General features: G+C 44.0%; 1 protein-coding gene across 2 annotated transcripts; it reads right to left on the bottom strand.

Moving 5' to 3' along the window:
• Positions 1-70: 70 nt before the first annotated feature.
• LOC128769049 (cilia- and flagella-associated protein 47-like) lies at positions 71-16966 on the bottom strand. 2 transcript variants are annotated; one of them, XM_053882300.1, is made up of 45 exons: positions 16808-16966; positions 14955-15070; positions 14751-14889; positions 14581-14665; positions 14373-14513; positions 14127-14296; positions 13946-14052; positions 13629-13855; positions 13365-13557; positions 12059-12281; positions 11838-11990; positions 11580-11766; positions 11222-11501; positions 11016-11146; positions 10565-10819; positions 10421-10498; positions 9512-9650; positions 9366-9448; positions 9119-9266; positions 8934-9028; positions 8633-8846; positions 8245-8452; positions 8044-8155; positions 7882-7976; positions 7694-7794; positions 7500-7619; positions 7216-7423; positions 7068-7139; positions 6852-6989; positions 6174-6255; positions 5483-5578; positions 4893-5067; positions 4731-4828; positions 4392-4508; positions 4194-4328; positions 3748-3860; positions 3236-3386; positions 2907-2995; positions 2761-2835; positions 2547-2608; positions 2346-2482; positions 935-1040; positions 657-859; positions 417-558; positions 71-214 (listed from the first exon to the last, which is right to left on the bottom strand). In XM_053882300.1, the coding sequence occupies exons 2-45, from the start codon at positions 15043-15045 to the stop codon at positions 81-83; spliced, it is 6108 nt and encodes a 2035-aa protein (XP_053738275.1). In that variant the 5' UTR covers positions 15046-15070; positions 16808-16966; the 3' UTR covers positions 71-80. The 2 variants fall into 2 exon arrangements, with proteins under 2 accessions (XP_053738275.1, XP_053738274.1); XM_053882299.1 differs by lacking the exon at positions 16808-16966 and adding an exon at positions 16150-16239.
• Positions 16967-17180: the final 214 nt, after the last annotated feature.

Here is a 17180-nt window from a genome sequence, read left to right as displayed (position 1 = left end):
AAATGAATCAGAAAATGAGATTCAAGTTTTTTTTGTTTTTTTTTATTGCTACAAATGCACTGCGGCATTACCCACTGTTCTCAGATCGTCTGTACAGCAACTAAAGCCTTTATAGCATACACTCTCGTGTCGGACCAGGACCTTAAGACCACTTGGCAAGGGTAGTGTCCAACGGAGTCGGCCTGGAATCGTACAGGTACTTTCAAGCAGCCAGCTGTAGTGTAAAAGAAATGCAATACATTTTAAACAACATTTTTAAAAGGCTCAAAATTCACAAAATATACGATAAAAAACTGTCAGCAATCTAGTAACAAAATGGAAACACACAGTGACCGAGAAAATATGCATCTAACTGTATTATTACACCTAACAATACTGTAATTAAGAAGAGGTTTTTAACTTTGTTTTCTACATACCGGTGGATTTGTCCCATGAAATCTTGCTGTCATCTTTTACCGGTATTGTGACAGTTTTGGGCAAAGTGAAGTACTTTGGTGAAGAAACCTCCACGTTGTACACTCTCTCCTTACTGATGCAGAAGTACTTCATCTTCTGGAACTAATATGAAGTCAGAGGACGACGTGAGTGACCATGTGGGATCTCAGAAACCGTCTATTGTCTATTCAGAATCCCTGTAACCTCAGTCATCTGTGTACCTGCTTGTGGAACTTGCGTGCCGCTGTGGTTGCCCTCAAAGTGCTGCTGTGTAAAGTGTGTGTCAGCATCCGGCGTCTGTATTCGTCCGCGCTCATGCAGAGCTGGCCCCACATGGACAGAGCCTGCTCCCACGCCATGTTGACCAGCGGCACGCTCATCATCTCCTCACAGACCTGACCCACAGTGCAGCAGAGATGCAGCACTGGCCATGATTCATGGATAGTTAGTTGACAAAACAGCTCAATAGTCAGTAGCGCAGTGGGTGAGCATCCCTCACCAGCGTTGTCCTGGACAGCAACTGAGCTTGAACTCGGTTTCAAGGTGAAAAGAGAAGGAGTGGGCAAATGGGCCGTTGCCTTTATCAAGTAGACCATATCACCAACCTGCACAAGCACAAACTTAAACATCAAGATTGTAATGTGACTGGACATGTCATAAAAGCAAGCATGCGGAACATTATTTATTATTGTATTTATTATACAAGCAGCTTCATGTCTATAAGGTTTCTATAGTGCTGCATTTATTATTAGGGCAGTAAAAATAACTCTTCATGATTTATTACGATTGTGATTCAAAATTACCATATTTTCCGCACTACAGAGCGCACCAGAATACGAGCCGCACCCACAAAATTTATGAAGGAAAATAGATCTTTTTCGTACATAAGCCGCACCAGTCTATAAGCCGCAGGTGCACTGTTGCTGTAGAAAATGCATGAGAATCACTTCTAGTGATCCTCTAGTTCTACTTTTGAAAACGGGGTCCAGTATCAAGACTGACTCATGAAACAATCTCGGCAATGTTCTGAACTTGAATCATGAACTCCTCACATCTTGTTTATATTTAAAGTGTTCAAAATGCACTGTTTTCACCCTCCAGTAGATTGTCTCTGTTGGCAAAACAGCGCAATTTGAGCACTTTAAAAGTAAATAAAATGCCTGTGATGTCAACGGTTTGATGTGGGGATGAGAGCAATATTGTTGCCAGCGTGACGCTCTTTAGACTGTATAAATGAGGGATGCTCCGAGAGACAGGGAGAACACTCTGCGAAAGCAACTGTCTTCAACCTCTTTTATGAAAGTTCCCACTCTGGACGTTTGCAAAAGTTTCAGATTGAGGTGGCCAAAGAATGCTGCATCTGACACACGAAAAACACCAGCGGATTCGGTCGATTCCGTCTTAAAACAACACCTGAGAAAGGCTGGCCATCTGGCTTATTTTTTCGTCAATATGCTTAGCGTTCCGAATGTCACACTCAGACTGGGGAGTTTCTGCGAGTGACCACAGCTTCCTGCAGTTTCACCTTCATGGGCACTAAAACTGGTGTTTTAAATATCGTATTGAATTTGTGGCGTCGACGCCTTTTAACATGCATGTGCTGCAGGATGCAAACTTTACATGACAGAAAAGAGATCAGCCGAGATCAGCCTTTCATAATTGGTGGCCGATCGATTGGAGCATGCCTAGTAAAAATCCATATATTAGCCGACCGTGAGAAAAAAGTAGCGTCTTATAGTCCGGAAAATACAGTATTATTATTATTAATATGGATAATAATAAAACAATTTTGAAAATCCTGATGCTTGGAAAAGGATTACTCGTCATAATAATGCCTCCGGTAGCATCAAGCTCTGATGATAGAAGTGATCCAAGCTCACAGCTGTGACGGGACAAGATGACCAAACTACCTGTGGGCACACCAGCAGCACAGAGCAGTACTTTTTCCCAGGCGAGAAGGGAAGAAAGTAAATGGTGAGTGTGTCCTCTTGTCCTGACTTCAGATAAATACACTTGACTGCACTGATGAACTCGCTGTCATAATGGTCTGCAAGCATACAACATCCACTGTGACCACTGGGAAAACCATTCACTTTAGCAGGGGAACCAACCAGGATCCAGGTTCTCGTCCTCCGTCTCATCCTTCTGGTTCTCTTCTGACGTCCCATCGGCACTGAAATCACAACCAAGGATTGACTGTCACAGCGAGGAGGAGAGCTCCGAAAAAGTATCTCCAAATAATGACTTTTTTGGAAGTGCACTGCAGGGAGAAAAGGACTACCCATGGATTTCAGGTGCTTTTTCTTTGTCTAAATCCACACTCACTTGGAAGAGCTCTTAAGGTTGTGTTTCAGCTTATCAGGCTCCAGAGGGTTAAAACTGGACTCCACCAGTATGATCCTGGAAACACACATAAGTCACTTGTTGTTCATACAATGTTTGAAAGTCTCGAATTGTGCACATCCACTGACTTAAACATGGCTTCTCTCTTCAGGTGGTTGGCAATCGGTACATGGACCACGCTGAGTGTGTAACAAGAGGAGACATACTTGAGAATGTTCTGGGGAAGAAAAAAGTAGACGTATATATAAATAAATTCCGATATATACAACTATACTCCAAAAATGTATGAACTAAAAAACTAGCAGAATATGCAGGAAAAGTGAACAAGTGAGTGGTAATATCGTCTTGGATGGAATATTAATATGAATTAAATAATGAAAATGTAATATTAAACATGAGCAGAACAAAACAAACAACATTCCAGACCTAGTTTCTCCCATAAACCTACGGAACTCACTGTGGGTGTGATCTGAGTGACGCAGGTGACGAGATTGAAGGATAAAGTCGCGGCACTGGCACCAGTTGTAGAGGTGGAAACCAGCAGGAGAACGGCCTCTTTTGGCTGCAGGTAGGAGAAGGCGAACTGGACGGTCAGATGCGCGCTCCCTCTGGGGAAGATCATCAGTCAAGATTGAGGGAAGTGATGAAAAAGGCTTCACACTCTATTATTAGCTACTGTATCTTCACATGGGTCTGTATCAATAAGATCGAGAGACATCCATTCTGACTGTGTCACTACCCCACAGTTAGACATGAAGAAAACATATCCAAAATACACAAATAATATATCCATCGAAAAACTACACCCATAAAGGACAACACAACACCATAAAAACACATGATGGCATGATGTTGAGGACTATATATATATATATATATATATATATATATATATATATATATATATATATATATATATATATATATCCACTATGGCAATTGGAGTTGAATTGAATTGTAAACCCTTACTTGGGAGGAACGGAGATGTTTGAGCCTTCAGGAAGGGAGAAAAGTTTGGCATCCTCCCCCAGCAGCACAGCTCTGTATTTGAGAGCTTTAGAGGACGGGTTTGTTAAATTCACCTGCGCCACAAGAAATACGCCGAAGAATGAAAACGATTGCATCAGACTTTTTAAGCAAAATAGACAAATAAATAAAACGGTTTCTGAACAACAGAGTTCCTAACAAGAATTACATCAGTCACTGAATTATCAACAAAATAAATAGATGAATGTTTGGCAGCCACTGGTGACGCCTGTGTGATGGTGTGTCATAAAAAATAAGAAACAACAACATTAAATAAGAGCAGATACAAAAAATACCTGCATTAATGAACAATATATTATTGAAATATATTCTGGAAAAGTCACAAAAGAAAGAAAGAAAAGCCAGAGTCCGGCCTACAGGCTTCAGACCTGCTTTGTGAAGGAGTCATGCAGGGCGCCTGATAGTGTGATGGTTTTCTGCGGCAGGTACTGAGGCAGCCTCTCATACAGGTGGACACACAGCATCAACATTTGGATTGGGTTTGGATCCGACAACTCCGTGGCCTAAAAAAAAGACAAGGCATGCAAGTCGACTGAGCCCCTGCCATGGGATGAGCGCTCACTGACTTGTACGTCCATGTTGAGGGAGAGTTTATTGAGTGCCCGGGTCACAATGATGTTATTGTGCAGGATCTGCTCCACACTACGAGGTGTGGTGTACATCCTCTGGACATGGCTTCGTATCTAAGGCAGAAAAGGCTGTCAGACAAATCAACATGGAGGAAAGCTTTTCCTTTGCATTGCCACTAATATGGCATTTAAACTTGACGCTTTTGCGTCTCAGTTTTATGTCACATCCTGAAGAAAATTTGGGATAATTTGACAGCTTTATTGAGGTCATTAAAAATGTACGCTTCACAATTAATAGTGGGAGAAACGCTTCCTAGTCAGTCCTGACATACTGACCATATATGGACAGTATGCAGCCAGAAGAGATCCTATCACCAGCCCATCTGTCAAGTCCAAGTCAAAATTCATGATGCAGCGGGCCGATGGAGCACTTCCTGTGACGAATAAGGGAATTGGTCATTCATTTCTAAACAGCAGTCACTGAGCAAGTATACTGACCAGCAGGCCACACCAGCTCCCTCACGCCCTCGTAGGTCACGTTGAGCCAAGACAGCAGCTTGAGCTCGTGGGAAGAGTAGACGTTGCTGACCAGCGGCTTCGACCTGAAGCCGTCTTCACCATGTTGCACAACGGTCGTCTCACCTCCCTTTAACACACGATGAAGCACCAGAACCTGCAGAGCAGCCGTGAATGATATGAGTGGGTGAGATGTGTGTGGAGAAGTCAGTCCAGTCAAGGCTCAGTGATCCACTTGTCACACCCTGTGAATAGTAAAAACCAAATACATAATACAAACAATAACAGTACAGTATAATCTTTCACCACAAACAAGAAAAAATGAAAATAAATGAAATGTAAAATTAGCAGTTGTAGGTCTGCATTTATTATTACATGGATGAAATGTGCATTAACTGAATCTATCTATCTATCCATCCATCCATCCATCCATCCATCCATCCATCTAACAGGTATTTAAAGTGCAAGACAACGTACACATCAGTTGCCCAAGGGAAAAAGAATGTCCATCCTCCATCAGCATGTATTCCAAGACGAAGAAGAGCCAATTTCACCAAGGCAGCAAATCTTACCTTAAATATCTGGAGCATCAAATCAGTCCATGATCTCTTGCTCAGAGACTCGTAGTCAATTTTGCTGTAGTCCAGCCCACCTTCTTCTGTCTTGGACTTCAAGAAAGAAAGCAAAGAATTCTCATGAATGAAACTACATGAAACACTGAGTTAATGACTCATGTCTCATGTCATGTCTCATCGATGATGACTGAGAAACATTTTACATCTTCCTCTTTAGCATCCACCAACATGTAAAGAGAGTGTGCTTTCTCTTGGACGAACACTGCAGAGAGCACCTGATCAACTTCAGTAGCAATGCAGTGAGCCTGCGCAGAATGTTGCGTGAGACAGGTGGGAACCTCCCCCCACCTCATACTATAGTGTAGTGATGGGTAGATGAGATTTCATGAAAGAGACATGAGATGTTCAGAGGCCACCAGATGGAACTGTCTGCTGTAATGTTTGGACTTAAACAACTTATTCAATGAAACCTCACATTATTTCTGAACCAAGGGCGCCATCTAGTGGCCTCTGAAAAATAGGACACTGCTTCATCAACCCTGCAATACTGTTTCATGATACCTCTTCGACCCACCACTACTATCTTGAATTCTACTGCACTGAAACTGTTTCATTCTTCTTAGCAAAGCATAGAAATGCAACGTTATAAACATAAAATAGCATTGTTAGAGACCACAGCTTCCCTTACCTGGAGAGAACACCAATGCTGGAACTCATCTTTATCTAGTAAGTACTCCGGACGGATGTGGGACAAAGAGGCACCTTGAATCCTGAGGAGTCAGATTAAACATGCAAAAAAACACTATAAACTGCTATAGAATACAAACATTTCAGATATTACTCACCAAAGACACCATGGAACTCATTGGAAGAACAAAATTCATGGACATTATGAGCATAGGTCGCCTTCAGAACCGTCATGAATTACTTCTCATTTTCACCCTACTTTAGTAAGTGCAGTATCGCAATCTCAAGGCTGTCACCAGTGAATAGGACTTGAGCATGTTTCAAAAGCAACCTACATTCGGCCAACCCCTTGTGATACGACCCCTCTCCAAGTCTTTATTTGGCACCATTTTTGAGATTGTACGTATTAAAACAAATCGGAAACATCGAAACCAGGGGCTAAAACATAACACATCATGGAGGTGGACGTGAGCATGACAGTTTTCGCCATTCACAGAAACAACCTGAAAGAAACATCGTAATGACTGAAGTCCGTTGCTCACTCAAGACGGACCACGTGAGGATGGCTGCAGATTAAAGAGAGATTTACTTCTCATGACTGAAAAATCCTGGTGGAAACGCATCCTTGGGACGGGCAAACTTCCCAGATCATTATATTTCGACGCATTAAGACCGTTACCTAAGGAACTCGATCATCGTTTCATGGTGCTTGAGCAGCTGGCTGGTGAGTTCCTTGGTATCCTTGGAGAAAGTTGGCCAGTGGGGAACCCCAGGAATCAGTTGTCCCACCAGGTAGTTAACTATGTCCACAACAGACCTATGTGTGAAAACGAAAAGACATTTTAACGCTAAATCATTGCGAAATGCAGTCAGGAATATTCATGCATGACCAGACCTGGTGTCTTTATTTTGTCTGACGGGGTAGTTGCGACCACCAAAATCCCTTATTTGAGCCTTAGGCACAACTCTGATGAGGAATGACATGAGGGGAAGTAAATAACAAATGAATGGCACATGAACGTAGTTCAGTAGTAGTTGAGTACCTCCTCAGTGTGGTGGGTATAGAGACCGGTCGTGACCCACCGGGATAGCCGAAGAGGCCAAACCATCGCTCCACAGCCAGTAAGACTTTGTGGCAAAAGACCCCCTCTTCTGTATCAGCAGCAGGGAATTGTGGGATGGAAAGATGAGCTGATTTTCTTCCAGTCAGAGCGTCATCCTCATCTCTACTGCCCTGGCCTCGGGAGGACTCTAAGAAGACCCTAGATAGCACCTTTCTCCAGATACAACAAACAACATGTTGCATACAAACCTTCCACTATCTCACCTGAAATGGTGTCTTTGTTGGTTGAGATCTGATCGAAGAAGGACGAGGAGGATGAGGAGCGACTGGAAGCTGGGATGTTTGAGTGGCCAAGCTGAAGGTTGGCCTCGACATTCTCAGGTGCTGGAAGACAACACCCCATCGGCATGTTCACAAGAAGACTGTTTCAGTGCAGTTACGGCTGCGGTGTTGTTTACCGTCTTTGAAAGCGATCAGCAGCTTGGAGTTATGCTCAGCCAAATAAGGCCAGAGTGTTAACAAACAATTGTCACTCGTAGCACACACTTTGACCTTGAACCTGAGAAGGGAAAAAAAAATTCACACGGACACAAACGCGTAAGTTAGCTTTGCAATTACATCTCTCAAAAATATCTTTTTCCCTCACCTGTTATTGAACTGGTCAGTGAAAGTGATGGTGCAGCACACTGACAGAGGCGCTGCAGAGTAGAACGTAACTAGACATTTCAAAGAGGAGCGTCGCTGGAAAACAAGCTGATTAGGAAAATGGCACAGCCAGTTTTATTGCACTGCAGTCATGTAACTATACCTGCTCATTCGGAAGAAAAGCATTCCCCTTTAAAAAAGAGACTGACACCGGCTGTATACTTGTTCCATTTTCTAAAATCAGGTCTTCAACCTCTGCTGATATAGAAGTTGCACTGAAATACATTGTGAACACTCATATTAGACGTAAAAAATAAATAAACTGACAAAAAAAAAAAAACAAAGTCATGATGTATTGACCCACTCTTTGTATCCAGAAGCCAGAAGGGTCAGCTCTCTGGTTGCTGAGGTTTTTGGTGGGACTGGATTGAGCAGAAGCTGGGGAGGATGGATGGAGATACTGGGCAGCTGGAGAGAGATTGTGATGGACAGCTCACGATACGGCTGTTCTTGCTCTCTGGCTGTCTCCTCTTCTCCCAGGTACAGAGACAGACAAAGTCGCGTCACCCTGCCTGCCAAGAAGGCCAAGACTTGTCAAACAGAGGGCAAATATTGATACTCTGGGCTGAAAAAGACATCAACATTTGTTGTTCTTTTGTAGTTTTCCATCCTCAGGGTGAAAAACTGGGTCACGTCATATACATTTTTTTCACAGAATCAACTGAAATAATAAGTTTGAGATGAGTTCTTACTTGCTGTGATCACCTCAGGCCTGATCCTAACCACCAGGGTAGTGGACTGACCAGGGCTTAGCACGCCACATGATGGTGATATGACACAGGGCGCCTCCGACTCTTCACCAATATCTGGTTCTGTTGCGATTCTGCCACCGATCCACCACTTCATGTTCTCACCAACAATGTACCCACACACACTCTCGTCGTACCACGCTCTCAGCTCCACGGTCTGCAAATGGAGTGCAGTGAAATAACAGCAAATAAAGACAGAAAGAACTGTTCTCAAGTCATGAATCTCAGTGAGAGGGAATGATACCTGACTACACAGGCCGGAGTCTTGGGGCATGTCTGACACCACGTGGAAATGTAGGTTGGATGGGAACATCTCCAAAGGAGGACACAACACTATTGCTGTAGCAAAACATCAAGCTTCAACTTAGACGACGACACTTATATGTGTTATATGGAGAAGTGTCGCCATCTATTGGCTGTAAAATTCACCTGTCACTTGTATGGTTGGGGGTTCATCCAGTTGTTTGGCATTTTTCTTACTGCTTCCAACATTGTGTGACGAACTGGGCAGTGGAGGAACAATGGGACATCTGACTCCGTTGATCATCAATGGAAGGTCAAATTCGTAGGTGGCTGGCTGCAGGAGACATTTCTGATCACTATCTGGATGTTTGCCAGGTGTCTAGTACGAGACAGATTTAAAGCTATTTTGATGTGATTTAAGAAGACAACTCACCTGAGAGGGGGTAAAGACAAGCAGACCATGTATCGTCTGGGACCCATTAAGCACCACTTTGGTTACACTTGCCGCTTTGTCCACTGAAAACATGTTTTATATCATTTGTGTGTTGAACCTGCTGTTCTGTGAGTAGGAGCACATACTTGCTGAGGGAAACTGCAAGGAGAAGTCTGGGTGTTCAGACAAATCACAGGTGACACTTGCAGAAGCGGATGAGTTGTTGGTCAGACAGAAGGGCAGCCTTCTACACGAACCAACGTGGGCGTCAAAGTGGAAATGCAACTAGACAATGCGGGAGAAAACATATGTAAGTTCTGATCTGCAGCCAGCCGAGTACAAATGAATCAAATTTGACCCCCGTCAGAGACTGTTTAAACTTCTGTGGGAACGTTGAACTAACTCACTGGAATCACGCATCACCTCTCTGATCTGATGCAAAGCAGACACGTCTGAGACGCGCTCGGTCTAATAGGGAGGTGGCCGGGGTCAGAGCCAATTCTTGTGAGTTAATAAAAAAAAAACAGACTCTAGTAACATCTTGTTCGCCAAGATTTTGTCATTTTTGGAGACTGTCAGGTGTGCCATGGGAAATGACCCAATTTCACTAGATAAAGGTGAACAATATGACAATATGAAATCACGAACAATCAGAATGTGTTGACAGCCGACCAACGTGAGGAGATGACACAGAATCTGTCACATTCTTTCTATACACTGGAGATCTATATTGATGTGGCGAGTGGTCCATCGGTTGTTGCAGCGCTGCGCCTGGTGATCCTCTACGCAAATGCGAGTTGTTTTTAAGCCTGATCGGATGCGCCTCTAACTGAGCATTTCTTTGGGAGGAAACCGGTGTACCCGGAGAAAACCCACACAAACTGGGAGAATATGCAAATTTCATGCAGGCCAACCCCGGAATTGAACCCGTGAGATATATATATATATACATATGTGTGTGTGTGTGTGTGTGTGTGTGTGTGTGTGTGTGTGTGTGTGTGTGTGTGTGTGTGTGTGTGTGTAAAAACCCAGATCAGACAAGCACAGTCACCTACCACGTTGATGTCAACATCAGGAGGCTCCACTGATCCTCCAATTCTAAGCTGAAGAGACTTCATGCTTCTCACGGCAATCTATGGTGGATGTGATGACTTAATACATAGAGAAATTCTTGGTCCGCCACACTAGTCTTCTCTTACCTCGATAATGGTGTCAAACTTGACGACCGAATCAGGGTGGAATTGGATTTCCAGCTGTGTCTGACCTGCACTGGGTACCACGCCTTCTGAGGGACTCACAACCATCCCCGGCAGAGGAAAGACATCCAGCACCTTAAAGTAGGCGTGGTTCTGCCCATTGTTGTATATGACCGCCGTTCTGCTGGATGGCATGTTGAGTGGCACCGATCCAAATATCAATCGATACTCTGCCAGCTGCACACTGGTGGATCCAACCTGATGGAACAGATTGCAATGAGAATCTCAATCTGTGTGAACTACTGGGTGTGGCACTCCTTGATCTGACTGCATGAGGCGTAGCCAAGCTTATTGTTTAGCAAGGAAAGGACCGAGCAAGTTTGCATAGATTTTGACCCTCTAGAGTCAAGGTAAAATGATGTTTGACAGCACTCTGATAAAAGAGAGGTTTCACCTTGGCAGTGCAGTGAAGGCGTTGTGTCTTGCCATTGACAACACAAAGGTCAAAGTCTCCATCTGATGGTGAAGAATAAAAGGGATGCCACACCACCTCACAGACCAATTCCCGAAGAGGCTGGACAATTCCTGGATGGCGGAACAGGATGGTCACACTAGCTATGATGAAGAGACATTTTAACACAGCTCTTCACAGCTCATCACCTTTCGCTGGTCTGATGGAGAAAAGCAGGCCGCTCTCGGTGACGACTGGCTGCCATGTGAACTCTGCCGGGCGGCGGTGGTGATTCCGAAGTGTAACTGAGCCATGATATCCAGAGGCAGCCAGTAAATAGGGGGTGGGACATAGTCGGAGGAGAGTGGTGGACAGCTCCAGACTAACATGGACGACGTTAGCCTGAACCATGATCGGGAACGGTCGATGCTTGTTGACGATACAAGTCGAGTGCAATGCAGCACTCTTGTCAAAGTCTTCCATCGTCAGCTGAAGGAATAAACAAACACAAAAAGTAATACTCAGCCATGACACAAACTGATAAAAACTGATAAGCACACCATTTACCTGGCTTCCTCCAAAGGTCATCTGTTCGTAGCCAGTACTTTGGGTCGGCTGAAAAGTCTTTCTGGACAGTAGCTGATACAGTGATTCGTCATTGGGCTGCATGTCTTTGATGCCAAGCTTTGGCGGGACAAGGCCATTGGATGAGGCAATCCCAATATCTACATCGACCTCCGACCCGTCAAATCGTCTAGTGAAACAGACATTTTCGGTCAATAAGAACATAGATATTATAACAAATCTATGTTCTAGGTTCTCTACCTCTGTTTGCTTCTCTGCAGCCGCGATATTCTGAGTTGACTTATGAAGTCGCTGTACATTTTCCGGTTCCTCTGTCTTTGCTCCACCTCCTCTTTGGTTAATGCGTAGTCGGTGTCTAAATAATTGTAGCGACGGATGCCGGTGAAGATGGTCCTGTGAAAGGATCAGCCGGTTCTACTAGGGCTTGCTGTATTACACTGAACATTGAGAAATGTATGTACCTGAACTGTCTGTTCGGAGAGCCTGGCCTAATACTCGTCGCGCGGTCATCAGGGAAGGCCAGGAACTCATCTTCCTCTGTGTTCTTGTCCCTGTGGTGCATGTGGAGTTGTGTCCTGTCCGCATTGAGGACTGTGGTGTAGACGATGTCACGGCAGGCGGACATGTCTCTGGGGCGCACGTGAGGCCGCAGTCCTGTCGGATAGTTGACTGACCGACTGATAACTGCAAACAGCCCACAAAAACAACATTTGAGAGATCTACAGAGGCTTATAAACAACTAAAGTTTAAGTGACTAAATAAAGCAGATGGGTCCACCAGAGCAGCGTTTTTCAACCGGGGCGCCACGCCACATGTGCCGTGAGAGAGAGTCAGGTGTCTCGTGGGAAAATGATCCAGTTTCACCTCATTTATCAAGAGATAGAGGTGGGCGATATGATGACAAGAAATCATGACAGTTACAACGTGTTGACAAGCAACCAAGGCGAGGAGATCACATGGATTCGCTGACATTCATTCATTCATTCATTCCTATACACACATACAGCGAAGAAGCCGGTCAAATGCGCAACTTCCAGCTGTTTTACAACCTGATTCGCCTCTAACTTGACCACACACTTTCACCACAGAACGATGGAGGGAGTGATTCTTGTCGGACCTGTGATGCCAAAGACTGTCTGCACCGCGGAGCTAACGGTAAACGTGATGTCTCACTTCAAAACTTAATCGATACTCATACACTGCCAAAGTTTGCTTTATGGTTTAAAAGTTGGCAAAAAAGTAAATGCACAACAAAATAAATGCCCTCCAAAGAGAGAAAGAATCATTGTTTTTATGAAACAAGTTCAGGCAAAGAATGCTAAGGATTTGTCTGGAAACTCAAAACTACAATAAAATGGTGCAAAAGAGAAGTGATAAAATCGAAACAGTTATTTAAAGTAAGTAAATACATAAATAAATGATGATATATGTTGCCATATTGCCAGCCCCTTTCTGGAAAACATTTGAAACAAATACATTTACTGCAAATTGTTTCTGCAAATATCATGGCAAAATAACAACCAAGTGTCAGTAGCTGCAGTTTTTCACAAATGAAAAGGGATTTTTTTTATCGGACTGTGAGCACAAGTGCACTTTGCCCAAGGTTCCTTTAGTGGTGAGCCTCGTGATATTTTCAATGAACCTACGGTTCCGTGGCTTGAAAAAGGTTGAAAAACAATGCGCCTGAGAATATATTTGGTTGGATTTATTCGTGGATTTAATAGATAAAAAATGGATCAGAATTTGACTTGCTCATAGGGGTATTACCTGGCAGGGTCACTTCACTGTTACAAAAAGCAGAGAGTTGGAGAGAAATCTTGTGGAAGCTGCGGAGCTCCAGTTCTGGGGCACCACTGATGATGTTGCTGGTCTTATGGGTCATCACATAACCGAGAACATCAATCATCTGACACACCTGGAAACTCCCTTGCTGACGTGCGGTGAAAGTCACAACAATATCCTAGACGGACAAACAGGACGACTTCCTTGAGTGAGCGTGTACCGACCACAGAATCTCATGCTCTGTCTGACCTGGCTGTGTCCGGCGGGAATGGTGCCTGCAACAGGATCGATGATGAAATGCGCTAACTTGTGGAAGCGGAACTTGACTGGAAGCTGGGAGCAAAGGTTCTGCAGTTTGCATAAAACAGATTTGCTGCGGCCCAGCGAGCAGTCGAAGTCAAATCTGGCGGAGGGACTGGGCACCAGAGAAACCGGTAGACCTGAGCCTGTCACGGGAAGCTCCACACCGCCGTGACCTGCAGAGTTTGAAAGACAGATTACAATTGATTCACAGTATCAAGACGTACTGATCGACAAAATGTGTGGGTGTGCGTCTATGTGTGTACCATTGAAGTAGGTGCAACCATCCTTGGTGATAACAGACTCAAAACACAGGAAAAGGCAGTAGTCTCGCTGGCCTGAAGAATAGCGGTGCTTCTTATATCGATACGGACTGAAGCAAGACAAAAATCAGTCACACTTCTGTGAGGTTTAAAGGACAAGTGAAACATTAGCTTCGATATTTACGCAACAAACACAGGGCTGAAGCAGAGTGTGACGGTGGTTTTCTCAAAGGGCGCCAGTCTTCCTTGCATAGGGACGACAAGAAACTCATCAAATATATCTTTGTCTGGCTGACCGGAACGCTGCATCCTCTCCAACAAGGAGGCACTTGCACTCTTCTGCATGTCTGCCCCCTAACAACACAGCAGAATGTACAAAATTGTGTGTGTGTTAAGGAGCTGATTATTATTATTATGATAATTTTCTTACCATCTCGGTCCCAGGAGTAGTGACTTCAAGGCGGCAGAACCACTCACTCACATTTGGTGAGTTGTTTCTTAGCACAACATTTTCCACACAGGAAGTGCCAAAATACAAAGGTCCAAACCACAGACAGGATATTTTATTTCCCTGTGTAAAAACATATCACATCACATTACCTTGGGAATACATAGGGCATTGTGTTCGTAACTCCTACCTTTAGATCAGACAGCTCAAGATTCTGCTCCACCACTTGTGCCTTTATACTGAGAATGAAGTCTGAGTGGTTCTGGAGTTTCACTCTGAAAGAGAAGGATGACAAGAGCCCTTTAAGGTAAAAGGGTAAGAACCCCTGAACTAGACTTGACGTCCTGGCGACACACTCACACAGCCTCTTCGTTGATCTGCCTGGGTTTATCTGTCTGCAGCTCCACTTTGAGCCACCTAGTGGATCTTGCTGCAATGACTCCACTGCCGGGCGAGAGCTTCACTGACGGGTCTCCACTGTATTCAACCTGGAAAGTGACTGAAAAACGAAGGAGGGGATGAATAAACGTCAGTTCAATGCTTTCAGGTTCAACAGTGTTTCACCTGGTGCTGAGCCATGATTGGTCACGGGAAGGTGTTTGGTGACCACCTGAGTGCCGACGGTGAAACAGCCAAAGTCCAACTCCGAATCCATTAATCACCAAGAAATGTTTAGATGCCTGAAGAAATAAATATCATGACTCATGACTTACTGTTACAAAGAATGCTCAAACGTTTCTACCAGTAACCAGCAGTATCAGCTAATATGAGGTTGCTAAATAACATTTCCCCCAAGATAAAAGAAGTTGTGTCAGTGAAAGTGTTTTTCTCCCCAAATTTTCAAATGGAAATTTACTTTCCATCTCAATATTGCATAGTAAGTACAGTGGAACCTCGGTTCTCGACCGCAATCCGTTCCAGACGGCTGTTTGAGAAGCAATTTGTTCGAAATCTGAATCGATTTTTCCCATTACAATGAATGGCAAAAGGCAGAATGCGTTCCAAGCCTTAAAATAGGCTTTTGTAGGAGTGAATGTAGAGTGTCTGCTGCAGGTGCGCTGTTCCTCTATGTGTGTGGCCGCTGCATGTGGGAGGGGTTGCCGAGTGAGTGAGGTCTCTCCAGAAGTGAAGAGGTGCCCGGTGCGTGTCCAGCTCTGAATGTGCGCTTCTGTGCAGTTTGGCTGTGACAAAGTCATAAACCAAGTCACGCTCTGTCCCAGACTCTCCTCATCCCTGTCCCAGCTCCAGCCCACAACAGGACATCAAACCCTGGAGTGAGCGCTCCAGCCTCGGAGGTGTGGAGAGCGAGCACCTCCCCTGTGACACTCTACCACGGTCCAGTGTGGAGACAGGAAAGGTTTTACACCTCAATATGAAGAAAAAACAGTCAGTAAATGTAGCTAACGGGACACGTCTGCATACAGAGGCTGCGTTATACACAATAACAAAGCGCGTCGTGGGTCCGCTGATCGGTCCGTGCACGTTATGTTTTTTTCCGGCTTTTTTCGGGGGCGTTCGAGCTCTGGATTTTCGTTCGAAAACCGAAGCAAAAAAAATCTCGAAATCTTTGTACGCACTCCGATTTGTTCGAAGTCCTAGACGTTTGAAAATCGAGGTACCACTGTATTTCCATAGCTTGCGCTCTCAGTTTAATGATGTGACGCTTCATTGTTGTTCATTGTCCAAGATTATGGAGCAGAAGGTGGCATCCAGCGGCCCCCGAAAATTGGGACATTATTTCATGAAACCTCATCAGTACCCCTTCTGTAGTCTGCTTCCTGTTTGGTGATGAATTACTGAGGTTTCATTTTTCAAGTCACAATGGACAGCAAGAAGAGAAAACTTCGCCAACTGGCCTGTGCTGAGTGGCTGTGAAGTTATTTATATTCTTTGATGAGGAAGCCATTGGTCTTGTGTCTTTGAAATTCAGGCAGTGAGTAAGTACTGGATGATAAAAGAGGAGCTCAAATAAAGACAAGCAAGCAAACACACAAGTTGTGCACGAACCACAGTTTCACAACAGAAATGTTGATAATAAAAAAAACCATCCTATTTAACACAACATATTATTCTCTAAAATTATATAGAAACATTTCCATTATGTCTCGCAATTCCCCTTCAGCATGTATGTTCTGATGTAAAACTGCTATGAAAACTTACCTTACCATTTCATTGTAGCTAATTTCTTACTCTACTCGTCAATATTGATCACACAGCACGAACAAATGACGATCGCGCTACACCGGCCTCTAGTGGTCAGCTAATGCATTACATTATTTTTTGCAGCGAGGAAAACGTCGCGAAATTAGACGTCTCGACACACGGTTTAGTTTCAGTGGGTGACACAGTGTTTATTTTATTATCCACAGCAAACACAGTAATTTTTAATTTTAGAATAGTTTTGAATTGAGTTTTACCTCTTACGTGGATCACGGCTTTTCTGAAACTTACTCCCTGGCAGACTTACTTTCACGAATAATTCATTCGGTTGGTGATAAAAAAAAAGTTTACTAAGTCATCGAAGAACGGTTCAGTTTCCTGTCGCAGCTCAGGTGGTTTCCAGGCAACGACACCAACAGCCACGCTCGTTCAATACCGTAACATGGGTCACCTGGGCGGAGCTTAACTTCAACCGTAGTCATATGACAAGTTCAATTTGACACAATTTGGAAAACCACAGCTGTGAACCTAAAATTCCATATCTTATAATCTAAAATAACGGTATATCCCTTTATAATTGTCATAAGCTCAAATATGATCTAAGTGCATTCAAGAGACTTAAAGCCAAAT

The sequence above is a fragment of the Synchiropus splendidus genome, chromosome 13 (genome assembly GCF_027744825.2).
Source record: "Synchiropus splendidus isolate RoL2022-P1 chromosome 13, RoL_Sspl_1.0, whole genome shotgun sequence".
Classification (NCBI taxonomy): Eukaryota; Metazoa; Chordata; class Actinopteri; order Syngnathiformes; family Callionymidae; genus Synchiropus; species Synchiropus splendidus.
This window is presented reverse-complemented; position numbering and strand designations above follow the sequence as displayed.